Source organism: Theobroma umbraticum, unplaced genomic scaffold (genome assembly GCF_002168275.2).
Source record: "Theobroma umbraticum cultivar Fairchild unplaced genomic scaffold, ASM216827v3 scaffold_12.1, whole genome shotgun sequence".
In the NCBI taxonomy this organism is placed as follows: Eukaryota; Viridiplantae; Streptophyta; class Magnoliopsida; order Malvales; family Malvaceae; genus Theobroma; species Theobroma umbraticum.
This window is the reverse complement of record NW_018397269.1, coordinates 971,402-991,451: the sequence shown is the minus strand read 5'-3', so window position 1 is coordinate 991,451 and position 20,050 is coordinate 971,402. Positions and strand designations below refer to the sequence as shown.

Here is a 20,050-nt window from a genome sequence, read left to right as displayed (position 1 = left end):
AAATATTGTAGGTGGGTTGACAAATTACTTTGGATTTTTCATACTAGGGATTTTATATTATTTCGTAACTCTCCTACTATGAGGGGAATCTCTTTTTCTCTTTGTTCCTTCTTAACTTTTGCTTATAAAACTTAAACCTCCCTCCTCCTTAAATTTCTTATAAAATTATAATCCCTTAGAAAAAGAAGTGGCTTTTTTGGCAGCTTTTTTTTTTTCTCAGCTAAAATTTAAGGATTTAGTGGTGAAAGGAAAATTACAAGGCCGGACTGAGAAAACAAGACTCACATGGGCAAGAAAACAAGCACTGGGTAGCTGGAGACACAAAACACACCAAAGGGAACAAAGAGTACAACCTCCAATAATAATCTCATCAGTCATCTGCACCTCAAAAAATCTCTTCTTAAATTGCGAAGGAGTCTCCTCCACGTCAAACCACATGCACCATTAATTCACATTTAATTCTGCTTGAAAGAAAAGTACATTCAAATATCCATCACCATCCAACCATCGCACATTCCCCTGACCCTTTAATTGTTAAAATTTAATAGCCAAGCAGTTTATAATACCGTCGGTGTGCTGGTTTTTAAACTATGACAATTGATATATTATTATGATCCGAGTTTGCCACAAAAAACTTTGAAGCATATTTTTTCTTGGCATTTGCATTGGAAACTATTTTTTTCTTTAATTTTTCATTTGTATGTGCTTAGAAAGGTGATCTTTGGGAGTTTATTGAAAGAACAGTGAGCTGTTTGGTGATCTCCTTTCGTATATATGTGCTTAAAAAAGTTATCTCCTTTCTTGCAATTATATATAGTCTTTTGGTGTTGTGTCCTTAACTGGTTGGATTTTCAGTGAGCAGTCCCAAATTTAATCGGAAACTTTATTAAGCCATGTGAGCAACTATTGTTTTGTAGTGCTTTAAAATAGAATATGTCTAGCGGTGTGTGGTGCTCCTTTTTTTTTTTTGTCTCTGTGGACAGTAGGGAATGCGTTAACTTCGAATTGGGAAAAGGTGGAATAAAGAAGAAATTATTTTCCTGATAAGATGAGATCTATGTTCTGGACCAAAACTGTTCAAGGGAATAACGCATTTGTTGAGCTGGGATATTGATTAAATCTATTGATCTTTGCTTATGCTTGTGAAAAGGATGAATTTCGGAAAGGAATTTCTTAGATTTATACAAAAGTAGATTTAAATTTTAATGTTGATGGTTCAACCAGGAGTAAATTAAGCCTTGCCGATTCGGAGACTCATTTGGTTCGATAGTGAGTTTCCTTTTAAGCATTGCTAGCAACAAAGATGACTCTTTATTGGAAATTAGCTCTATTGTGGCATTATCTTCTGTGGTTAAAAAAGATTCAAAATCGTGGGATAAGTGACCAATCGTCAATAAAATTGACAGATTAAAAAAATTTAATAATAAAGGAGGTTACTTTTATGCACAATGAAAAAGAAGGAGATTCATTTACGGATTCTTTAACAAAGTTAGATGTTGCTAGAACCAAAATTCTACACTCGTAGTAAAAGGGCGCGATTATTGTTTGGTGCAGGTTTTGATTGCAGATTTTAATGAGTTGCATTGAGCTACTTTATGTTGTTTTCATATGAATTTATGAGATTAGAAAGTTTGAAATAATATGTTGAATTTAATAAATTTTATATGATTGAGAAAAACAAAAGCCAAAAAGGAATGTGATATTGTGTTGCTTCTCTGATCACTTCAGGAAGTTAGCCTTGGGACCATATTGGACTGAATCAAGAAATCAAATCCCATATGTAGCCAAAATCACCCATTACTTTCATAGTGTTTTGCAAAATGGGTTCTTGTGATAGGAAAGGAAGCATTGTAAACGAAGTAAATGATGTATCGGAGACAACGGAGAGAAAGATAGAAGTAGTTCTTGAAGTACTCAATGTAGTGACAGGTAGAAGGAAATAAGAGAATTAGTAGAGAATTAGGGAAAGAAGTTAGAGAGAGAAGCTCTAAGAGAGAATAAGGTAGTTCTAAAAAAGCCCCTTAAATGAATTATGAAGGCTCTATATATAGTACCAGAAATGATGGTTTCTCAAGAATGGGCTTTCATGTATGTAATGAATAACGACTTTAATATTAGGGAACCGTTACTGAGTTTTTAATGTTGAGTGACGATTAAAAATCCGTTATGTGAATATTAAAGTAATGAATTTTATGACCTTTAATAACATAATGAGATTTATTCTTGAGTAAAGAGTAAATGGAAGAGGTATACAGGAAAGTTATATGAGAACAACTTAAAGGAAAAAGGTGCACGTGAACAAATATAATAAGAGAAGTAAGTAAGAGACAGAAACACTTTGCTTCATGAAAAGGTTAAGAGAAATTCTCTTAACTATCTCCATATTTAAACCACCAAGCCAAACTCTCCAAACCATCTCAAGTTAAAAATGACCCGTGGATCCTACTAATTTTGGGTTACTTTCACTATTATCCGTATGAAGTGGTTATTCCGTGTAAAATAGTACTTTACTTGTTTTAATTGTTTTGTATGAAGTATAGCTTCACTTGTTTTAGTTCTTTTACGTAAAGTAGAACTTTATTTGTTCTAATTGTTTTACGTGAAATAGTATTTCACTTGCAATAGCTGTTCGTATTATTTTCTATACGATATTATAAGGTAAAATAATTTTTCAAAAAATATATATTAACCAACATTGAGTATCTATATGTTTAAATTAGACAGATGAATCAATCATCCTACATTTGAATGGACCAGCTGTCACTGCCAAAAAAAAAGGCCAGCTTTTAAGGATTATGACTCACAACGTCCCTGGTACATGCTCTTTAACAATGCCCAAGGCATTTATTTTTCTAGCAACATCATTTGCCCTACGAAATATGAAATGTCTCACTATATTTTGTCAGCTCCCGTGCACGCTTAATTATATAATCTGTTATTTTAGAATTGCAAAGAATGCAAAATTCAAGAAAAAGAATTTGAAAGATTTCTCGTCATAAGATCTCATCCTGCCATTGAAATTTCGAATTCAAGACTTTTTATATAAAATATGTATAGTTTTAATAGCTAGAATATCTCATTTACAAGTAATATATTTCAGACTTTTTGTGTGACAAATCAAACTCAAATACGTATAAATCATTAATTTAGCCTTAATACATGATTTAATCATCCGACCGAAAAGTCGTGTACTTATTTCGGCCTTTCGTCTAAATAGGTTCTATAGTCATTGGTCCATGACTCTGGCATCTCGTGCCCTGAGATACCAATTGCCTACCATGGCACATTCATTGATTTATGTATGCAAAGCTTTTTGTACAAGAAGGGGCATGTGGACCGTTTTTTTATAATTTATTACTATTTATTTGTTTATATAAATAAAATCTTGGACTACAAATGGCATGTGACCTTTTCTCGTGTTCTAAAAAATTCATTTTATGCCTATCTCAAAATTTGAATAAAATCCCTAAGATAGAAGTGTTCATGGATCGTGTTGAGTTACGTCGGTCCAATTGACACTTTTAAAATTTAAACTTAAAGGCAGACTTTGTTCATCTATTTAAATTACTCTTATAATTAAAATATTTATAAATATTTTTATATGAAAATAAAAATAAAAATAATTTATTATTATAATATTGTCTTATGCAAAACTTGAGTTCGATGGGTAGCTATTGTTGGATGAGGATTGTATCAAATACAAATAAATCACAGTGAAAATAAATTTAAAATTTAAATTACGCCTTACTCTCTTAAGATCTCTTTCATACCAAATTGAGTATAAAAATAAATTAAAAATAAAATATATATGATCATATCAGGTTTACTTAAATAACAAAGGTTGATAAATCCTCTATTAGACTACCAAATCAGCCTTCAAAAAACGTAACCACCTCAGTGCGTTTGTTGCAAACTAAAGCTGTCAAAAGAGTCCTTGTGTAGCCCCTAATGGTGATCTATACCAATGAATTAGGAAATCTTTCTTTAAAGAGGGAGAGTGCTATGCCTTGACAATGTGCTAGTAAAGATGAGTTTCATAAACTCATAATCCACACAAAATTTTGGGACTGAACACAAGAAAAAAAAAATCAAGTGAATGGAAAAACTATTTTTCTTCACACAAGGAGTGACAAGGCAAAAGGAATTTCTAATGTGATGTTCTTTTAATTTTTCAGCCATTCTCTCTCATTTTGTTTGCAAGCTATAGCAAGGTATTTATATGTTGAATTAATTTTAAACCTTAATTACAAAGCTATTTTGTGATTACCAATTGATCCAATAATTTGATTAAATAATTTAATTAAGTCTTTAAGAAGCCCAGCTAACTTAATTGTTAAATTTAATCAATTAGGCTCAATAACTTTAATTAAATAATTTAATTAATTAAGCTCAATAATTTAATTAAATAATTTTAGTCAATTAAGCCTAATGACTTAATTAAACAATTTTAATCAATTAAGCCCAATAACTTAACTAAAGAATTTAATTAATTAGGTGCAACTTAATCAAACAATTTTAATCAAGTACTTGGGAAGCTCATAACTTCTAAGTTGATTAAGTCTAACTTAATCACCTCTCTCATTTTATTTTCAACATTCATTTTAGGTGTGTGACCCATTAGGCTTTTAACATGTTAGCAATGATCTCAACATATAATTCTTAAGTTAAACTTAGGATTAGATAAATTTAAACTACTTTAAATTTGTCATTAATCAATTCAACTACCTAGAGTTGATAGACCAAGATTGGGATTTAGCAATCCATCATGGCTATCTAAATGTTAAAAGAGTTAAGATAATTTGACTCAACCTTTCAATGTAATTCATTCCCTCATCATATATCTTGAAAATGATAAGAGTATGGTGCAGTATATACTCTTATTGATCTCCATATTTGTTCTTAAAGTTTGATTATCATCTTTATAAAGACTTATGAAACTCCTTTTATAATCTTTAAGTCACCTTGGCCAAGAACTTCAATAAGTTAATATCAACAAAAAATAGTTAGGATACATTCCCTGAATTACTTGGGGTGATGATTCCTATCTTGACCACTCATTTGCCTTCACAGGCTTCATGCTTTACACAAAAGCATTCTGTTTTGGCATCCTTGGTTAGGCACCCGTAAGGATGAAATCAAAGCATAACACTCCACACATAAGAGAACTTGGTGTCTTAAGTCTAAGGAGTATTTACACAACTGACACATGAGAAGTATTGCATAGACACTTGAGTGAAATATCAAATGCATTTTTCATGGCGGGTTTAGTTCAGTAAACTTGCTATTCTAAGCAAGCACCTATATTCTAGTTTTAAGTATATCTATACTTTAATCTATGAGATCAATTACTTCCTTCCAAAGTAAAGAACATAAAATATATTAGTCTCTAAGCATCATTGATGTCCAATCTCAATGATACATTGACTAAGAACATTTTGAGATTATGCTCTGATACATAGGGATCTTATAACTACAAACCATTATAATTACCTTGCAAGGCATATTAATCTCATATACTTCATCCAATTAGACTTATAACTCATTATAATTGATGTCTTATTGATGAAGAAAAACTTCTGATCATTCAACATGAATGATATTATTGCATGATTTGAATCAAGCCTTAACCAATCCCAATTGGTTGCAAGGCTCATCCCAATAGCTATATCATGGATAGATCTACCCCACGATGTAGCAACATCTCAATAATCTCAAAGGCCTTCTTCTCTGTAACAAGGAGATTGAAATTGCCAATCATTTATTCACTTGCGAATACACGTAGATTTTGTGGCAACAATGGGGAGCATTATGGAATGTCAGATGGGTGGCCCATCATGATCCCTTATCCTACTTTCTCTCATGGTTTGAATTGCTAAGACACTGAAGAATGATCAAATCTAGAAAATGGTGTGGTATGCCAACATCTGGGCAATTTAGATTGCTAGAAACAAAGTGGTCTTAAATGGAAAACAATGGGATGGAGTTCAAATCTTTGAGCTCAATGAAGTTAAGGTCGCATGGTGGATGAATGCCAAGTGGTTGGACCTTAATCTCTCAATAAGTGACCTTATGAGATATCCTAATGAGAGAAACAATCTGTGTTGTAAGGTAAAGTTTAAGAGTAGGGTGCTGTGGGAAAAGTCAAAAGTTGGGACTTTGAAATTCAATACAAATGAAGCTTTGAGAGGCAATCCTGAAGACTCCAGAATAGGCAAATCTTACGCAATGAGCATGGGGACACCCTTGCCTATTTCTCTAAGTCAATTAGAAACTCAGATTCCAACAAGGTCTATAGACCTGTCAAAATGGTCTTAGCCCATTGGGCTGGTCCATTTTTTTATTAAAAATGGGGTGGGTTGGGTTATGAATATTTAGGCCCATATTAAAACCAGGCTTAAATGGGCTAGCCCTATTTGATTCATAGGCTGACTTGGGTTGGTGCGAGCTAGCCTTGTGGGCCAAAAGAAAAAAAATTAAGCCTAAGTCCCTAAAGACCTTAACCCTTTCTGGCCTTTTTTTCTTTCACCCTACAAACTTGAAACTTCTACTTTTCGACTCCCGATTTGGCCATCCCCATTGCACCTTCAAAGTTCAACCCCTTTTGCATTTTGCCCAGTTTTCACTTCTCACCTTTAGTCGTTCACCATTCACTATTCTCTCCGCTTGAAAAATCTTCGGTGCTAGTTACCTTTAAGTCTCTAACCCACCTTCGTCAGTGACATCTCTCCTCAGATTTGCTTCTCTCATTGGGCCTAGGTGGGCATCTCTCCTTCGAGAGCCCAAGTAAGCCTCTGATTAGCTTTTCTTCCCTTTTCTTGATTGTTTCATTTTATTGCTATTTTATCTTTGTTTTGCTGTATGTTAGTGAAAAATGAAATCTGAAAGTATCACCTTTTGTATTTTGAGATTTTGAATTGATATTTTATAGCATATTTAATTGTTTGACTAGGCACTGGAAAGATGAATAACTAAAAAATAGAAGGTAAAATTGGGTTTGATATTACATGACCTGTCGACAAAAATTGATGCTATTATAGAAAGAGGTATTGGTGGCTTGTCAGTCATTCTATAGCATTAGAAGAAATTATTTTTGTTCTTCTCTTGAGGGATGAGATCTATTGTAGCTAAGATAAACTTATAGAAAGCTACCAGATGTTGGAATTCTTGTACTTCAAAAAGAAACCAAAATGAAATTGTGGATTCAATTAATTGTATTTCCTTGAAAGGAAAAAACTTATTGAATTATGTAAGGTAATATTGCTATGGACTGAGAATGCTTAACCCTTTTTTTTTATCGATCTTTTGAATTTTTCTTCTTTCTTATAAAAAATTTTGTAAAAATTAAATGTGCTCATTAGAGCAAAAACCTAGCGTTGCAATAGTTTGAATAGGATCATAAGGTATATAATACTAGTAAACTGGAGCATTTATCTTCCTAATACCTATCATTTGGGAATGTAGCCCTAAATAGATTAATTTTTTGAGTCAGTTATTAGTCCACACAAGATCCATATGAAAATTAATTTTTTTAAAAATTAGTGAATAGATCGATGAATATATGAAAAATGTAGAAACATTTATATAAATATCATATGAAGTTCCTAATTTCTTGTTCCTTGAAAATTAATTTTAGTTGATTTACTTTTGAGCATTTGCTAAGCTGTTTAGCAAAAAACGAAGAAAGCAATAAAAAAGTCATACCCAAATCTTCGTGGACACAGTTGTTCTCCTTTTCTTTTTATTTTTTTAAAAGATAAAATTTTGTTCTCCTTTTCTTTTAGGAATCTATTTTATATCATAATTTACATATATAAAAATCTATTTGTAATAGATATAATCTAAAAGACATATATTTCCATCTTGTAGATGCCCCCATTGTAATGGATAAAAGGTTTCTTCTATAGTCTGATGGTTATATGGTTATTTTGGCTTGAGTATTTTGGCATTTTATTGTAACTTATATGGATTTTAAGGGGCGTTATAGCTGCTTTTGTGTTTGTTCTCTGTTTTTTTACTTTCTGCTTGCTTTGTAATCTCTTCATTGCTTGATAAAGTTTTTTGATTTAGCTAAAAAAATGAAATGTACGTATATAAAAATGACTTGTTACCTTTAATAATTTGTGTTGTTCCATTTCTTTTAGATAAAATATACTCCCCCTAACTTTTAGTCATAATTCCATACGGATCCATTAATTTTCAAAATGGACAGTTAATTTTCAAAAAAAATTGTTGTAGCAACAAAAAGAAAATAGAAGAGAAATGAACTTAATATATATAATTTATCAAATAAAATAAAGTTGGATATGGATATGTTAAACAAAATAAAAAGCAAGATAGTTCATTTTCTCCTTGTATAAATAAAGTTGGGACCTTCTTAATCACTAGTCTAGTGCAGTAACCATATAAAGAGAAGCTTCTTGATCAAAAGGAAGAGTAGTCAATAGCCAAATACCTTTGTTAAATTTCAAAGGAATGATAATTAGCATTTAATAAGTTATGTCACAAACTTGACATCGGTTGTTAAATATGGATATGTCATGTTTTTGATAAAATTTTTACATTAAAAATTTTTTTCAACTTGTTTTAATGGAAATATCTATGTCAATAAATATTGTTGTTTGTTGGTGTAAATTTTTAATATTTTTTATTCATATTTATGTTATTTGAAGGTGATGGTGATGGATCAATCAGTTAAAAAATACATAAATTTGGATGATGATGTGAACATATTGAATGAGGATGTAATTTCCTCTCAATCCCATATATCTGAATCTGAACAATTGAGTAAGATGGCAAAAAAAAAAAACTTGAAATGTTTGAAATTATTTCACTAAAATAGGCAAAAAGCAAGATGGAGTAGAAAGGGTAACTTGTAATGGTTGTAAAATGGAGTATAAGGTTGGCCCTAAACCCAGTGGTCCTAATTATGGCACTTCACATCTGCATCGTCACATTGAAACTTGTAAATTCATTTCATATTTTAGTCTACATCAAATGCTTATGAATTATCAAGAGAAAGTAAAGGCTAGAAAATTTGATCCTAGGATTTCACGTAACATGTTTGCTGAAGCTATAATTAAGCATGACTTGCCTTATGCTTTTGTTGAATATGATAAGATTAGAACTTGGGCTAAGCATGTAAATCCAAATGTAGTGATGCATTCTAGAAACATTGTTATATTTTATGTCCAAAGAATTCATTTAAGAAAGAAAGGGAAACTTAAACAAGCCATGGCCAAGGTACCTAATAGAATTTGTTTAACTTCAGATGTGTGAACAACATCTTTTTTTGAGGGCTATATTTGTTTGACTGCTTATTTTTTCAATGAAAATTGAAAGTTATGCAGCAGTCACTTAACTTTTGTAGTATGCCTCCTCTACACATCGGAGTGGAATTAACTGCCGCTATATTTGATTGTTTGACAGAATGGTGAATAGATATCTCTCTGACTTTAGATAATGTTTTTGCTAATGATAACATGCAAGCTATCTTGAAAGACCATTTTTATTTGCAAAGTAGCTTGATTTATGATGGTGAATTTTTTCATGTGCATTGTTGTTCTCATATATTAAATCTTATTGTTCAAAAGGGCTTGAAAGTAGTCAATGAAGCATTGTTTAAAATTAAAGAGAGTGTGAAATATGTAAAGGCATCGGATAAGAGGATGAAAAAATTTCAAGAATGTGTTCAACACGTTAGTATTGATGTAGGTGTTGAGTTGCATTTAAATATGTCAACTAGATGGAATTCAACATATTTGATGCTTGAAAGTGCAATCAAATATAAAAAAACTTTTGCTAGTCTCCAATTTGTTGATAGAACTTATAATATAGTTGATCTGATGAGGAATAAGGGAGAGCAATGATAATTTGTGAATTCTTGGAGTCTTTTTATGAGACCACGAACTTGATATCTAGTTCATCTTCTCCAACTTCCAACTTATATTTCATGCAAATTTGGAAAATTGAATTGATTTTAAATGAGAATTTGTATAATGAAGATGAAGTTATCAAGGATATGTCTCAAAGGATGAAAATAAAATTTGACAGGCATTGGAAAGATTGTAGTATAGTGCTTGCATTTGGAGCTATTCTTGACCCAAGGATGAAGCTTGATATCTTAAAATTTTGCTATTTTAAGATGGATGCTTCTACTTGTCATGAAAAGTTAGAAACTGTGAAGACAAAGTTGTACGAGCTCTTTGAAAAATATGCAAGCAACACTTGTGCATCAAGAATATCTTTTCACTCAATGAGTAATTTCCCTAAGCAAGCTAAAGGGGGAACTAAACCTAAGGGATCAAAGATCTTTAGTGTAAGTTTTGTGTTTTTGCTTCATCTTATTACATGAGAATTTATGTTACTTTATTTATATTTTGATAATTGTATTTTTTTCGTTTATGTATTTAAAAATTGTAGGAGCTCAAAATGTTTCAAAATGAAACAATTTCTATTGCTGGAAAGTTTGAGTTGGATGTTTATTTAGATGAGGCAAAGTTTGATTATGAAGTGTTTGAAGACTTGTATGTGCTTAATTATTGGATGGACAATGCTAAGCATTCTCATAATCTTTCTATTATGGCATGAGATTGCACTAAACATTCTGATTACTATGATAGCATCAAAGTCTACTTTTAGTATTGGTGGTCATGCTCTCACCAAGTTTACAAGTTCCCTCCGTCATGAAAATGTTCAAATGCTTGTCTGCACAAAAAAAATTGGTTGCATGGCTTTTCTTTAGCTGCAGATGGTATTGCTTATTTTATATATTTCAATGTCTTTAATCTTTACTTGTTAAATTAATAATTTTTGTTAAAATTGAAACTCATTATATCTTTTTCTTTAATGGCAATGAATATTAGATTATAATATTCAGACCTTGAGATATCATTGTGGTCCAAACAAGATTCAAATGTTTTGATTGAGGATGAAGGTTGAGAAGGACATAAATTGGTCTTGAAGTTTATAAATTTTTGATTATGAACTTATGTTGATGGGATTGTAGTTTGTATTAAAGATTGAAATTTTATTTATGTTTTACGTAATTTATTTGTTTATTTATGTTTGGTGTAATTTATTTGTTTGTAACATGTTTTTATTATTCAATTTATGGATTAAATCATGACATAATTTTATTGATAAGGGGAAAAAATGAATTTTTTTAAAAAAGAAATGTGCTAGCCCAGCTTAGCCCATGGGCTAATAAGAGGTGGGCTGGGCTTGGGGTTTGATAACCTATATAAAAATTGGCTGGCCTGACCCAACCTATATTTTCTCAATCCACAAGGGCCCAAGCCAGCCCATATTAACAGGTCTAATGGTCGAGCTTCTTGCACTCAAGGAGGCAATATTGATCTATCACACCGTTGGATGGAGACTAACACATCTTCTCCTAATGGAATGTGACTTTTACAATGTGGTACAATGAACGCTTTTCCCTATAAAGACACCTTGGAGAATGAGACCGATTATAATTCAACTACCAAAGTTCAATGCTTGAGCATCAAGCATATTCCCAAGTCTTCAAATGAAGTAGCCGATGATTAAGCTAGATAGGGGGTCAACAAATCACAAGGCCTGTTATAGATAAAGCTTGAGGTAATTGGTATTCATCCATAAATTGTTGCTATTGAATTTGATCACATTGAACTATGATTTATGGATTTTGATGGTTGATGGTTGATCTTGTTGCTATTGAGTACTTTTTGTTTCTCTACACTATTACGATTTCTAAGGATTAGGATGATGTTGATCCCTTTTCACATTTTGTGTTTCTCTAGCTGTTTGTAAAGAGCAACATTTCTATCTTGTTTTTACGTAGTAGTGAATCTAGGATTTTGTATGAGAGGTGACTAAAGAGCAATCATACAAGATCATGAATTGGATCAATAATTCAATTTGAAGCAAAAAATTAATCACTTTTAAAATAAAATCAAATTATAACATAAAATTTTATTTACAATTTGAATATAAATTTTCAAATTCATCAATATAGATGGATATAAAACAGAAAGAAAAATTAATATTACATTTTCTTATTAGGCATTGTAAGTTGTGCTCAATGTGCTTTCATACTTTCAAATTCATCGATAACTAAATCTGTATTAATGGTTTTAGCAATCACTTTTTATCAATTTAATTTGAAAATGTAAGATAAGATTATTGAAAATTTTAAAATATTTTAATCACATTCTTGTTCAGTTTTTCATATTAACGTATGACATATTGTATAAGTGCTCAAATCCAATCAACAGATTGCAAGAAAAAATCAAAGTAAAAAATTATACTCTTTAGTCACTTAAGCAATGTATCTTTTACTCTATAGGACCATAACATATTATATACAATAATACAAAATATTCTAATAATGTTATGCTAAAAAAATGAAAGGCTTTTAGGAAAAATATGTATTGTATAAATGCTCAAATGAATCAGTAGATTGTGAGAAAAATCAAAATAAAAAATCATACTCTTTAGGCAATTAAGTAATGCATTTTTTACTCTATAAAAAAGAGAAAAATAATTTCAAAATTTAGGTTTACTCTATGGGGAAAATGGGCTTCCCTTATAAAAAAAAAAAGAAAAATAATTTCAAATTTAGGCAATTAAGCAATACGTTGTTTACTCTATAAGGAAATTTGGGTTTACTCTATAAGGAAAAATGAAAAATAATTTAAAAATATGGGGCTAGAAGGAATTAAACCCAAGCCTTCAAATTTTAACTTAAATAACTTACCAATATGCCAATCCAAATCATTTGAGTTAAACAGAGGTGACAAAATTTATATATTTGCAATTTTATACCCATAAAAATAACCGCCACCCCTCTGCCTTCGCCATTGTTTTTGTGTGATAGTTGTTTTGCTGTGGTTTGTTCTTGTTCTGTTTCTTGACTGTGTACAGGGGAGTTGTAGGACTTACTAGGATTTTGGACAAGGTAGGTTATGCTAGCCTTTCCTTTTGTACAAGCAATTGCTTTCTTTTGCCTCTTTTTTTTTTTTCCCAGTGTATATGTTTCTAATGAAATGAAATGATATATATTACTTTTCAAAAAAAAAAAATCTCAAACACCTAAAGCTAAATATTCAAATGAGGCTTTTTCTTTTATTGAAATTCAGAAAATTATGTCTTTTTTATTGAAGGAAGAGTAAATGAGAAAAGAAAATTTTATAAGGGGATATTATAAATTGAAAAAAAAATAGTTTTATATATAGGAAGCAAATAAGTGTTGGAGACAATTAAATAAATAGCATCCGTTCATTGGGAGAGTTAATAGCATTGTGAGAATTGAAAAGTGATTAAAAATTAAGATTTTTAGGCAGGAACCGAGAACATATGTCATTTTATTAATTATCTTGATTTTTATATATTTTTAATAAAAAATGAGATAAATAGTTAAAAATTAATAGGAGTGTAGAAGTGAGAGAAAAAAAGACATTTATTAAGTATAAAACAATAAGTAAATATTTTATTAATTACTTTAATTTTATATATTTTTAATATAATTAATTGTTATAAAATTATAGACCTCTCCAAATTTAGAAACTAAATTCCTTGCTTTGGTTGTTTTACCCGTTAGCCGACGCTGCCAAAATGAAGTATTAGAAGTTTTAACTGTTTGAGTGCCCTTTCAAGGACCAAAAAAAATTGTGATTATATTTATGTGAAGAATCTTTACAAGTAAATCTTAAATATTTATTGATTATGATAGAATCAATTATCGTTTATTATTATTCATTTTAAAATAGCATTTTCACACCAACTAACTTAAAATTAAATATTAATAATTTCTTTTAAAATTTGTAAAAAAATACTTTTTTTTTCTCTTTTTAACTCCCTCATAATGGTTCTTTTCATATTGTCCTCTTTCTATCTCCCTCAGATTCTATCATCTTCTTCTCCTCTTTTTCATCTTCCACTAAAATTAAGTTTGACAAAATTGTACAATTTCAAGAGTAATAGGATAATTAAAGATTATTAAGATAATTTTTTCTTGCTGACTTTAGTGATACCTTTTTTAAGTGACTTTTTCATTTGATTTAGGTTATCATGTGATAGTCAATTGTTCTTTTTTCAAATAAATAATTAGGGTTTACTTTTAGTTGAATTTGGTTACTCCTTTTAGTTTAATTGAGCATAAGCATTATAGTTTACGGCCTACTAAACGGTTGAAACTAACATTACGGTAACATTATAGTAGTTTATGTGATCTGGGTTCTTCCTGCTCCACTAGAGACTCTATCCATTTTCTTTTTTTTAATTTATCATTAAAAAACTTTTAATATTTAATTTAAATTATTAATGATTTTTAATGATGTGATAGCATTTAATGAATTGAACTAAACATGAAAAGTCCATCAAATATAAACCTTAAAAAAATTCATATTATTCGGATTTTGTATACTTTATCTATGTAATAAAGTCTTCTAATCTATTGATTTAGATTTTAAAATTTTGTCATGCCTATATTAATTGCCAAAAAGTATAATAAACAGTAAAATGTATGATAATTACTTTTATTGATTACATTTAAAACCGACATAACTTTTCGTTTCTTATTACCGCTTGAAGAAAACAAAGCAACTACTAATAAATAAAGGAACATAAGATAGGGGTAGTACGGAGCAATAATTATACATAATCTTCTGGCTCTGGGTTCAACAGATTCCAGAGTTGCACATCACAAAAAAGTTCATCCCAACTAGAATTATTGCCTTCCTCAACCACCATGGCTCTCTCTCCAATTTCTTCATAATTATCTATATTGTTTAAGACGGTCTGGTCTCCCGTCCCATTTTGATTGTTGCTATTGCTAAAGGGTGCTACCGTGTGCAGAACGTCAACTGCGTCATTGTCATTTATTAGCAAATTTTCCCAATATATAATTTGATCATTGTCAGCAGGGACATAGTAACTGTTGCCAGTGTCAGCTAACAAATTGTGACTTGCAGTTGCTGCCTTGCTGTTGTTGCCGTTGATGTTTCTTCCTTCCAACTACACTGGGAAACTTTTCTTTGATAAGGTCCGTGGCCGAGGCTTTATAATAACACTATTGAGGTTTGATGGATTTTGATCATCATCACGTGCTTTTTGTTTGGAAGGATTGAACCTTTTCACCAAGTGAGTGTTCCAGTAGTTTTTCACATCGTTTGCTGTTCTTCCAGGGAGCCTACCAGCAATTAGTGACCATCTGCAATGGTTAATTAAATGGAAAAATATGCATATTATCTAACAAAAAAACAACTTGCTCACTGTTGCAATGTATGCCGCTTCTTTTTATTTTTTAGATAAGGATAAAAGGCTGATAGTCTCTATAAATAGAGAGAGAGAGAATGGGATGTTCTCATGGTTTTATTGAGAGTGAGATCTTTTTTTCACAATGGGACACCTGGTCGGTACTTAAAACTTTAGACGGAATGAAGTGGGACTAATGATACCAAAGAAAATTATCTTTTATGGTATTATTCGATATCAATATTGATTTTGTTTTATTTTTTGGTATGTATCGTGTTAGCTTCAAACTGATCTGTTATGAAAAAAATTTTCCTCATAAACATTAGGATTTATATGGATAATGGCATTTGTCATTTGAACTGAAGGTCACATATTTGACTAGAATTTTTTTTTTTTTGGTTTTTTACAGTTATTATTACAAGGTTACTTTAAAAAGAGAAGCGGAACATAGTACTCCTCAGACAAAGTGCTCTCTGAATTTTATATTGAAAAATTACTGCACTTCATTGGTAACCTGCTGCATACTTTACCAAATTCAAGGAAACTAAAATGGTGCAATTCACCTAAAATAAAATAAAAAAATTAAAGAAGAGAGGTCTAATGACTCAAGAGCAAGTACTGGTGAGAATATAAGAGAAAATGAAATTCTCTTACTTGCTTTCCTCTCACTTTTACCAAGTACTAATGAAAATATATTTTTTCTTCCAATTTTCCATCCACCGTTTATCATGCTCTAACTTTTCCACTCTACCAAGCAAAACGTAATGATTTTTTAATGCCTAAAACCTAAAATTACAATATGAAAATCTAAAATCAAATATAGAAATGTAAAAAAAAAAATTGAGATTTTCAAAGGAAAGAAAAACAATTTTGAAAAGGTGAATATTCATTAAGACAAAGTGAGTAGTAAGTAGGGGATGTTCATCATTGAGGTTTGGAATTCGAATTTAAGACAAAAAGAATGAGATTTATGAAGAAGGAGAGGGAAGTATTACCTTCTCTTGTGAGCATGAATCGTATGTTTTAGCTAACATTAGAAGGAGAGGGCAAAAGCACCGACAAAAATAGCATTTATTAAAGGGGGGCTTAGTATCAATTTGATTGTTTTCAATATCTTTAATCAGAATGTTAAATTGTGGTGTTTTATGTCTTTCTTTTAAGTTATTCCTTAATTGGTTGAGGGAAAAGAAAGGAAGAAATATTGATAACTATCATGGAGGAAGAAATAAAAAGAATGTGAAGAGTAATGAATTAACAAATTAAAAGTGTAAGATCATTACACTTATAGTGAAATTTTATGACATTTACAATCGGACTTTATTGATTCATTCCTTTTGTTGTCATCTGATGCTGTTTTGTATGGAATTCTTATCTTGGGGTGTTGGTTTCAATGGTTTGTTACTGGAAAATTGGCTGTTGCGTTGGACATGGTGTTTCCATGGTTTGCTTGGCTGGTATGGTTATAATTGGATGGCCAGAATGAGCCTGTTGTTTTTTTCTCTTTTTTCGATATTGCCTGGAGGTGCTACTGGTTGATGAAAGGCGGTAGGGATCAGGGTGCAGCTGCTTTTTTGTTGAATGTGGACTGCCTTTACAAGGTTTCTGCATAGTCTTGTCGTTGCATATCTGCTATTTTTTTCCTAATGGCTAATCTGGAAGGTATATTATCTGGCTGTTTACCTCCAAGATATTGCGTATGGTATATGGGTACTGGGGGCTTCATGTAAAGTTAGGGCGCTGATTGGGAGCTGTATTTTTTGGTTGGTATAGAGAAGGGTGGGGTTATTCTTTTGTCCCGGATAGAGGGAGCTTGAGCCTTTTGAAGGAGTTTTGGGGTGATATACCAGGCTGAACGTAAAATTTCAATTGCTGGTATACAGATCAAATCTTCATGTTAAGAGCATAAGGTGAGAAAGTGTGTTTTTAAGATCGTCCGAAGAAGTGCGTAAAGCTAGAATAATCAGTTCAAGACTTAGGAGGCATACTAGCTTTGGAATTGATAATGAAAGTGCATGCTTTTCACAACAAATATCGTCGGAGAAAGATATTAGGTCCAGGCAAAGCCCAGGGATATCCCTAAGCATATTATCAACCTTAACGAGAGCAAGGCAGTCGTTAGCCAAATCTTTTTCAAAAGATTTCTTATAATATTAATAAATTATAATTTTTGTTAATAAATTCTTCAAAATTGGCAAAACCCTAAATTCAAAAAGTGCGTGTGAGTGTTCAATTAGGAAATTTTATAAACGAAATTTTCCTTCTTTGGCGAAAGAGATAGTGAGACGGGGCGTTTGTTGAATGATATTTTCTTTCTTTCACAAAGGGAGTGTAGAGAGGTGTTGAGAGGAAGAAAACTCTCGGCAAAGGCAAAGTAATTAAGGAGACTTGTACGTACGTAATTTACTTATTTTAGTAAATATCAAAAACTTCTGTTTAGCATTTTGAACTTCACTTACCTGTTACCTAGGAGCTTATGGAGACGTATGATGAGATCAACTTCATCAGCCGCAAAATCTCCTCTCTTGATGTTTGGCTTGAGATAATTCAACCACCTCAGTCTACAGCTTTTCCGGCATCGATTCAAGCCTGCAAAAATGCAACCAAAATCGGACGAAACTCTTGGTTACGATGATTATTGATCAGCCAAGTTTTAAAAATTGTAACCCTTTCTAGCAGATGAGAATTTTAACCTCAGAAAAATAATAATAATCACGAAAGCATAAAATCACCTGCTTTAGAAGGAACTTGATGCCATTTTCCTTCTCCACAATTTTCAATGCATTTCTTGAGAAGAATGTCCTCTTCCTCAGTCCATGCACCTTTCCTAACTCCGAACGATAAGCCTTCCATAGGTTTACGTTGTATATATATTAACCTCGAGAGCTTACGTGCGATTCTGCTGCTTCAAACTACCCAATCCATATATTTATAATTTCCAATCTCTTTAGCAGAGGAAAAAAGTGACCTATCTAAACATGGCGACGTGCATAACTTCATATCCACAGAAAGTTCCACGAGATAGAAAGTTGGTGACAGTTCTCATCTACCATACCGTTTATCTTAGCTACCGGTCCAAGCATATCTCACACACTTTTTTTTTTTGTTAACCCATGATTTCATTAAAAGGCTCTAGCTATAAAACAAGCTGAGCATAAATTACAGGGATAATTTTTTTTTTAGTTCTCAAATATAAGATGTTTTTGAAAATAACCTCCTTCATAATTTTAATTGTTTTTAGTCAAGAGATAAGCTTTTGGGACAAAAATATCCTTAATGAAGCCTCTTCATTAACGCCCACTCTCATACACCCACAGATTAGTGAAAATAAATTTGTCCACAATTTGCTAGATGGCATTTTGTTAAAAACATCCTTATGTTGCAGGAAATGATTTTTCTAACTTTTCAAACATTGACGTAAACACAAACCATAAGTATACTACACGATAGGTTTATTAAACGATCGTTTGATTCATTCTCAAAGATAGAAAAGTGTTCGAACAAGTTCAAAGTAAAGTAATCAGTCATAGCAAAGAAATTCGCAACAAACAGTAAGTCAATGAATGGTGAATTTTTTGTTGTATTTTTTAGTGGGTTTAGTGATTTGAATGCCATGTTGCTTGAAAATGTAGTTTAGGGTTTTGTTGTTAAATGGCATTTGGCATTCTTTGAAGTTGTTGAAATCTCTAGAGATGTTACACGCCATGGCCATTTGGAACGAATGTTGTTAGCATGTGGAGAGAAAATACACATTGCATGTAACAACTCTAGGAATTTCCCTCAGTGCATGAACATGGCGTGTAGCAACCAATGAATTTGAGGCATTACATGTATGATCTTAAGATTATATATATGGCATGTTGTACATTATGAATTTTAAGCATGACATGTAACAACATTGGAATTTTATGAATGGTGTGTAACAGATTAGTCATTATACATGGCATGTTGGATAGAAGCAAGTAATTGATTTGATGCACATACTAATCAGAATTGTGCAGCCAATTGCTGTGAGAATGTTGTCTGTGTACTGGATTTCACAAACTCGTGTGCATACATTGATTGCCATTGTTGTGGGTTAGGATTGAATGGTATGGTATATGTGAAGCAATGTAAATCTGAATTTGATTGACATGATTACCATATTCGATAGCTTGATCATGTGGCATAACATTTGCATGTCATTCCTTAATGGTGACATACATTACCAGAACTTTCCTCTGCTCTAGCAAAATTAACGCAACATCCTCGTCCTTGATAATCGGGTGTGACAGCTCTCCGGGTATACTGATCAATGCATTTAGCTCCATTTTGTGATTCTATGAGTTTACCCCCAACAACATCTTCAACCAGCTTCATCAGGCTGTAAACATCAAATTACTTTTAACTTCCCACATTCATGACTTACCACCCTTGTAAATGCCATCGACCCAATTACCATTATGTTTTATCACAAGTTGCACATTTTGCACACCGCTGAAATTTTAAAAAAAATTAAGTGTTAAAATAAATTTATCAAAAAGTTGCTACATGCCATGATTTTAAATTTTCCTACACCCCATGTTAAAAACTTATAGTTCTTACACACAATATTAAAAAAAATTTGCAATTTTGTTGTTGATGCTACCATTTCCCACCCAACAAAATTTGATTTTTATCTCATGTTAGAATCTAGGTAAACCAAGCTTGCCTTTTAATATTATCATTTGCTTTTTCTGTATAATACTAGTTTTTTCATCATCATACAACACATGGTAATGAGTGGGCTTGCTTTTCTGCTACATATCAAAAGGGGCTATTTTCAAACCCACTCATTACC

The 20,050-nt window shown here is 31.5% G+C and overlaps 1 protein-coding gene across 1 annotated transcript; it reads right to left on the bottom strand.

Moving 5' to 3' along the window:
* Window positions 1-14,477: 14,477 nt before the first annotated feature.
* LOC110426082 (transcription factor MYB1-like) lies at window positions 14,478-18,214 on the bottom strand. Its single transcript, XM_089785153.1, is given in 3 exon segments — window positions 14,478-15,190; window positions 17,691-17,820; window positions 17,964-18,214. Coding segments are annotated over 3 exon segments (810 nt in total). The 5' UTR covers window positions 18,085-18,214; the 3' UTR covers window positions 14,478-14,631.
* Between the last annotated feature and the right edge of the window lie 1,836 nt (window positions 18,215-20,050).